Genomic DNA, 7,372 nt, shown 5'->3' on the forward strand with positions numbered 1-7,372 from the left:
GCTGTGGGGGAACAGAGTATTAGTCTGCATCCCTAAGCAGGCAGGAAGCCAGACAGACCCCTCCTCTTGGTTTGGGACCAAACTCCCACCTCCCATTGGGACAGGTGGGGTGACTCAACTCCTGATGCCCACAGAGCCAGAGGCCTGCCCTACCACTGTCCACTGCTTCTTCCAAAGTGGGGAGTTTAGAGCTTCGCAGTGAGTTGCTCGACGAATAGGCTCCTGGGGATGACGACCCAGCAGCCAGCCCACGGAGTCGGGGCTCTGATGGGGCTCACCTGGGCGCCTCCCTCCACCACCACCCTCAGCTCTGCCATCCTGAGGCCTGTGGTGGGGAAAGCAGAAGGGGGGACTTGGCCAGGGGTGGAGAGGTGGCACCCCACTCCCATGGGGCTGGGTTTCTCCTCACCAGCCTGTTTTGGAATCCAACGCACAGTTTGGGGGTTCCCAATCCCTCTCTTCTCCTTCCTGAAGTGGCAGAGCTGGGTCTCCCAGGCCTCTAGACTCTGCCCCCTCTCCATTGGCTGCCCCGCCCTGGTTGGGAGAGGGATAAAAGGGAGGGTGGCCCAGGGCTGCAAAGGTCAGGGGTCAGGAGGCTGAACCCTAGGTGGAAGCAGGGGTCAGCGTGAGCCCCAGGTGGACAGGATGGCACAGTCTCTGGCCAGGCCAACATCCAACCCCCTACCTTAACCCCCTCTGGACCCTTGCTTTTCCCAGTGCCCCCAGGCATGGGAAAAAACAGACATTGCAGAATAAATAATTTATTGAAATTGGAGGAATAAATAAGATATGTGGGCAGGGTTACAAATAGCTATAAAAATCATTAACTTTTATAAACACAAAAGCGCTGGGGCCCGGGGCGGGACCGGAAGTCATGGGGCGAGGCCTGAGGCCTTGGAGGCGGGGCCTGAGGCCTTCGGGGGGGCGGGGCGGGGCGGGGCCTCCTTTCCGCAGCAGCCTTCCGGGCGTCCAGAGGTAGTTGGACCTATTTACAGCGGGGGAATCCGCCCGAGGCCGTCGCAGATCCAAATTCAGATCTGGATTTGGCCATCTTTCAGATCCGAGCCCCGCGACCCACTGCGCCCTAGGAGCGCGCGGCTGCCCCAGAACCCGGGCTCTGTGCCCTGAGGGCCCCACTCCCCTGAGCGCGCCCACGGAGCTGCACCCCTTGCACGATCTTCTCCACCCAGGAGCGGTGCGCAGAGAGGCTGATGTAGACCCCAGGCCTGTTGCGCTCGGCACAGCCCTCGCCCCAGCTGATGATGCCGGCCAGCAGCCAGGCGCCGTCCACCTGGCACATGAGGGGGCCCCCGGAGTCGCCCTGCAGAGAGGAGGCGAGGTTAGGAACCACCGTGGCACAGGGGGTGGCAGAATCCAGGGCCCGTGCCCTGTCAGGGAGCAGATGAGCCCCTTCCCGGGAGCCCATTTCTCCTTCCTGGGGGAGACAGGACCTGAGCTCCACCCAGGTGAGAAGTGCCTGGCGACAGAGTAGGAGCTGCAGCCAGGCCTTAAGACGGCCAGGCCTTAAGACGTCCAGGCCCGGGTGCTGCTGCTGCACTATCTGACTGTCTTCCAGACAGCCCTAGAGCTAGAGCTGGCTCTGGGTACTGTGGCGTGGGAAACCCCCTGAAGGGAATGCAAGCTCCCGGAGGGCGAGGTGGTGCAGCTAGATGCCCAGTTTAATGTCTGAACAAATAAGTGAGCGGCTGAGCCAGGCTGAGGCTGGTTCTATGGGGACGGGAGGCTGTCAGGCACAGCCAGTTCTGGGGAGGAGGCCAGGGAGAGGTGGTGATGCTCAGTCGGGACAGGGCTGATGCTGGCTCCTTCTCAAGGCCCTCTTGGCCAGGGGTGGGGGGTTCAGGGGGCTCACCAAACAAGCATCCCGCTCCCCCTCCAAGTAGCCAGCACACAGCATGTCCTCAGTGATGGCTTCCTGTCCTGCTCCCCGCCAGTACAGGCGGCTACAGACTTCCGAGTCGATGATAGGAACCTTCAGCTTCTGCAGGGTCTGAGGGTGGGGCAAGGGCACTGAGAGGAAGGAGGACAGAATCAGGCTTGGAGGTCTCCCCTCCTCGTTGCCTCCTCAAAAGACTATCCCCCCTGACCACCATTCCTCTCAGCAGCCGTGCTCAAAGGCTAACAGATTAGCTCTACCAGGCTCTCCCAAGATGCCTTCAGAAAATCGAAATTCCAGGTCTCCACCTCTGGCCCTGCTGAATCAGAACATGAATGTGAAACCTAAGACCCTGCCTGCCTCTTTAATAAATTTTCTGATATCCACAGATGGTTAGAGCCTTTCCTGTCTCAGAAACTGCATTACTTCATCCAGCACTGGGACTGCTATAGAAGAAGTGTTCAATAAATGTCTACTCAATGCTGAAAATTACCAGGACCTGAGGGATCCCCACACCTTGCCTGCAGCTGGTCTACAGACTGTGGTCTGCAGATTGTGGACTGAAAGTCCACGATTCTAGCTCTTGAAGAAGCCCCTACAGAGATTATGGGGAGGTTGAAACCTCAGAGTCAGTGGGATCCCCATACACCTGAGCTAGTGTCATTTCTCTTAATTATTCTGGAATCTGGTTAAATTTTCATCTGTCTTACACTTTGTTCTTACTTAGTCTCTCTCTCTCTCTCTCAAACTCTCTCTTCCAGGTCTTCATTGTATCCTCATTTCTGCCTGTATGTTTCTTTTCCTTGGCCCAGTCTCTATCATCCACCTGCCTGTCGATCTGTCATCTACCTTTCTCTTGCTGCTTCCCTGCTTCTTGCTTTATGTAATCTAGTTTGAGTTTCGAGATGATGTTTTCCAAACCTCCAGAGGTGGTTTGAAAATTGTATTTTACAATTAAGGAGGCTGCATTTTCTCCTGAGAATTTTGCCTGCAATTATGGCATGCTGCCACCAGGGGGTGCCTGTTCCCACTCTGGAATCAGACCTCTTTTTATATTCACCCTGTATTCAGCTTAGTCCCACACACACCTCCTTTTAGCCATTCCTTTATGGATGAATTGAATAGCTTCACGGGGCTGGCTGTTGCCTCAAAACATAGCTAAAGATACTTTTGAAGTAGAAATGAGGCTGGTCACAGTGGCTCACACCTGTAATCCCAGCACTTCAGGAGACTGAGGCTGGTGGACTGCTTGAGCCCAAGAGTTCAAGACCAGCCTGTCTAACATGGAAAAACCCTGTCGCTACAAAAAATACAAAAATTAGCCTGGTGTGGTGGCACACACCTGTAGTCCCAGCTACCTGGGAGACTGAGGTGGGAGGGTCACTTGAGCCTGGGAGGCAAAGGAGAGGGAGAAGAAGAGGAAGAAGGAGGAGGAGGGGGAGGAGGAGGAAGATGAGAAAGAAGAGGAAGAAGAAGAAGGAGAAAGAAAAGAAAAGACAAGAAAAGAGAAATGGCCTGAAATTGCCCTCCGAGGTTTCTTCTGGATTGCAACCCATCTTTTCTTCCATCTGTGTCATGCTGTGTCTCTGGCCTCCACCTTTTGTTGCTCATGGTGTCTGTGTCCCTAAGTGTCTGCCATCCTCTGTCCCCATCCACCCCCAACCACCTTGGAGAGAAAGAAGCCGCACCTCCATCTTGGATGCTCCCCCAGCCTGAGATCCAGCAGTGGGTGTTTGGAGGGAGGTGGATAGAGGCATCAGGCAGGCAGATGGGCAGGACACGCTCCGAGAACTGTATGGAGCGCTCCAGACGCACCAGGGCAATGTCCGCGCGGGCACCCTCCTTCCAGGAATACATAGGGTGGGGCTGCACCCAGGCAACACCCACCTTCTGGGACCGAGAGCCAGGATTCCCCAGCTGCCAGGCTCCCAGCAGCACAGAGAACAGGGATGGCTTGTTCAGGTTGCTGGAAGGAAAGGGAAGAGGAGGATCAGCCAGGAGGGTCTGGGAGGAGGTACCTGGGGGAACAGCAGGGGTGTGAAGACGCCTGAAGGCAGGAGAGGCTTCTAGGTAGAATGGAGGGGCACCAAGATCGAACAGAGGCCCAGAAGCAGAGCCCGTGAAGGGAGCCCAGGGCGTGGGACGCAAAGCCCAGGGTCTTGGAGAATCAGATGTCCCCGGCTGGCTGTACACACTCCTTGAAACAGTGGGCAGCAGTGATCACCCAGTGGCTGGTAAGCAGGGAGCCGGCGCAGCGGTGCGTCCCATTCTTCTGGATGCTCACGACCCAGGGCCACTCGCTGTCAGTGCTGTCCTCGCCGCCCACAACCCGGTTCAGCTGCTGGGGCTTCCCACAGGCTGGGGGAACTGGAGGGGACGGTCAAGTTTTGTTATCTCCAACTTCCTACAACCCACCCTCAGAATCCCAATCCCTAGGCCTGCACCCCAAGCTCTGCCCACAGCCCAAGCTCCATTCATGCCCCCAAGCTCCACCCACATCCCACGTTCTGCCTGCACTCCAAGCTCCACCCACACCCCAAGCTCCACCCACACCCTAAGCTCCACCTGTACCCCAACCCAACCCACACCCCAAGCTCCGCCCACCTCCCAGTCCCTTCCCTCCCTCCATCCTCACTGTCTGCTGGTCCTCCCTGGGCCCTGGCCCTCCCACTCCCTCCCTGTCAGCTGCACCTGGTCTCTCCCACCGCCTTCCCTTACCCTGCTTTCCACTCTGTTCACCTTCCTGGCTCTCTCTCTCCTCTGGCTCTGGCACCTCTCAAGCCTTTCTCCTTGCGTTGGTGTCTCCTTCCTGCCTCCCTTCCCCTTGGGCTCTCTCCCCCTCTCACTCCAGCCCCTTTCCGACCCGTGCCCAGGGGAGGGACACATAAATACTGCCTGCGCTTGGGCCTCCTCCCCTCTGCCTCCCGTCAGAGCTGCCAGCGCCACTCACCAGGTATCCTGGCCGCACTGAGGGTGGCTGAGGGCAAGAGAAGGAAACAGGCCAGTGAGGGGCCCCAGGACCCAGTGGTGAGGGGCCCTCAGTGCCCAGTGAGGAAGGGCCGCCAACACCCAGTAAGAAGGGATCCCAGTGCCCAGTAAGGAGGGTCCCCAGCACCCAGTGAGGAGGGTCCCCCAGCGCCGAGTGAGGAGGGGTCCCCCTGAGTACCTGGTGGTGAGGAACCCCTAGCCCTCCAGTGCCCAGGGAGCCCCTCAAGTCTTCACCCCCAGGGCCCCTCCCAGGGGGCATTTCCTGGGGCCCGGCCAGGCCCTGGCTGCACAGCTGTGAGCCTGCCCTCCCGCAGCTTCCCATCCAGCCTGCCTACCCAGGACCAGGACCGGCTCCTCCGAGGGAGGCACAGGCCTGAGCCCCTCGGGCCTGGACGCTGCTGCCACTGGTGCCCTCCCCTGACATCCTGCCGCAGGAACAAAACAAAACGGTGCTGCCCCAGAGGCAAGCCGCGGAGGACGAGGAGATGGGAGAACAGGGAGGCGAGAGGGAGGAGGCGATGGCGACGCCGACAGTAACCGGAGGCAGAGGCGCGCTGCGTACTTGCTGCGTTTTCTGTTTAATCCTCACAGCCGTAGAAGAAACCGAGGCAGAGAGCAGTTAAGGAGCCAGAGATAAACAGAGAGCAGAAGCAGAAAGGAGATGAGAGAGGCAAGGCGGGGAGGGAGAGAGGGAGGAGGTGGGAGGGAGGAGGGAGGAGCAGCCTCCAGGCGTACCTGTCCACGCCAGCAGCAGCAGGGAGGTGAAGGTGCCAAGACAGCCCCCACCCAGGGATGCGGGGCCTCCAGAAACCACCATGGCTGGTGGGGCGGGGGAGCGGGCAGCAGGCTGCAGAGACCCAGGGCGATGCGGGTCAAGGTGTGTAGGTTCCCTGCAGGTCGCCCCAGGTTTTATCCCGGGAGGCGGAATGCCGTCAGACCAGTCCCGAGGTGGCTCCCGCGGCCACTCCGGCTGTGGGTCATGGGCAGGGGGCGGGGCTGCGGGGAGGAAACTCGCCGCTACAGGGCCCTGGGGGGGCTCTAGTTGAGACCCCAGGCTCCAGCTGTGGGTCCAGGATGTGGCCTCGGGAAAGGCAGGGGAGGGGGCTCTGCCCAGTGGTCCCTGAGATTGACTGTCCAGGGGCGGAGAAAGGTCCCAGGGCACTGAAAGGAAGGGCTTCCGGGCTGGGGCGGGCCTGGGTTTGGAGTGCTTGAAGTCTGGGGTACTGAGTGTTGGGGGGTGCTAGGGCCTTAGGGATCTAGGGGGTGCCCGAGGCTCAGAAACGGCACCCACCTGCAGGGGCCCGAGCCCCTGTGACTCAGTTCAGAGACCTGGCGCAACCCGGGGCTCGGGAATCCTGTTAACCCACTTCCCGAAAGCTATGAATCAGGTGACTGGCGACCTTGGTGGCCTCCTGGTGGCCGCCCTCCTGTCGTTTCTGCAGGCGGGCCTCGGCCCTGCCATTCAGACACCTGAGGACTCACCTCAGCTGGAGTCCTGGGAAGGGGAGGAGCCCATGGGCACCAGGGCGCGGCCAAGCAGCGGGGTTGAGAGAGGAGGAGCCCCGGGAAGGGCTGGGACTTCCAGGATTCGAAGAGCTGCTGGACTGGGTTGTGCGGGGCCGGGTCCTGGGCTGGGAGTGGATTCTCCGTTCTTCCTCCCAGCGGCTGCGGCAATGGCAAGCCGGGGCTGAATCCTGTGAGACCTTCCCTGACTCAGTGCCCTGCAGCGCCCCACACTTGGGACACTCTGACACTCCCACCCAAGCAGGGCAAGCTTCCTCCTCTACAAAGAGGCAGGAGCCTGCGCCCCTTCACCAGTTCAATCAACAAGCCTCCAGCAGGGCCCTTGCTACCCCTGGGGGGGAATTAAAAACAACCATAGCGTCTGGGCCGGGTGGCTCATTCCTGTAATCCCAGCACTTTGGGAGGCCAAGGCGGACAGATCATGAGGTCAGGAGTTCAAGACCAGCCTGGCCAACATAGTGAAACCCCGTCTCTACTAAAAATAGAAAAAAAAATCAGCCAGGCATGGTGGCAGGCGCCTTTAGTCCCAGGTACTTCGGAGGCTGAGGCAGGAGAATTGCTTGAACCTGGGAGGCAGAGGTTGCAGTGAGCTGCGATCGCACCACTGCACTCCAGCCTGGGGGACAGAGCAAGACTGTTTCAAAAAAAAAAACAAAAACATAGCAGTGAATATGTATATAATAAATATATTTATATAAATATAGTATTTATAGAATAGAGCAAACATTTAGGAGTGCCATGCATTGCCTCACCTAATCCTCAAATGTCCTTATTTTCCCACTCTGCAGGTGAGGAAACTGAGGCAGCTTAGGGGGGTTAAGTGACTTGCCCGAGTCTGCTGGGTGAGTGATGGAGCCGGACCTGCACACCGACTCTGCGGGTGGCTGCTGGGACAGCCCCCAGCGGGGCTTTGGAAGCCTGAAGGAGGTGCCTCACCCTGCCTGGGGTGAGCTCCACCTTGTTCCC

The 7,372-nt window shown here is 58.9% G+C and overlaps 1 protein-coding gene across 1 annotated transcript; it reads right to left on the reverse strand.

Annotated features, from left to right (window-relative positions):
* Window positions 1–749: 749 nt before the first annotated feature.
* On the reverse strand, window positions 750–5,767 carry PRSS22 (protease, serine, 22). The gene is made up of 6 exons (XM_011950251.1): window positions 5,618–5,767; window positions 4,845–4,871; window positions 4,090–4,261; window positions 3,583–3,860; window positions 1,871–2,028; window positions 750–1,321 (listed from the first exon to the last, which is right to left on the reverse strand). Exons 1-6 carry the CDS (start codon window positions 5,697–5,699, stop codon window positions 1,085–1,087), a joined length of 954 nt encoding a protein of 317 aa, XP_011805641.1. The 5' UTR covers window positions 5,700–5,767; the 3' UTR covers window positions 750–1,084.
* Between the last annotated feature and the right edge of the window lie 1,605 nt (window positions 5,768–7,372).

This window comes from Colobus angolensis, unplaced genomic scaffold, assembly GCF_000951035.1.
Source record: "Colobus angolensis palliatus isolate OR3802 unplaced genomic scaffold, Cang.pa_1.0 Scaffold303, whole genome shotgun sequence".
Lineage (NCBI taxonomy): Eukaryota > Metazoa > Chordata > Mammalia > Primates > Cercopithecidae > Colobus > Colobus angolensis.

Coding starts and splice junctions, on each gene's coding strand:
- PRSS22 (XM_011950251.1), bottom strand. CDS start 5,699: ATGGTGGTTTCTGGAGGCCCCGCATCCCTGGGTGGGGGCTGTCTTGGC. Junction 4,872..5,617: donor GCTGCTGCTGGCGTGGACAG/GTACGCCTGGAG, acceptor TCTTGCCCTCAG/CCACCCTCAGTGCGGCCAGG. Junction 1,322..1,870: donor GGGAGCGGGATGCTTGTTTG/GTGAGCCCCCTG, acceptor TCCTCTCTGCAG/GGCGACTCCGGGGGCCCCCT.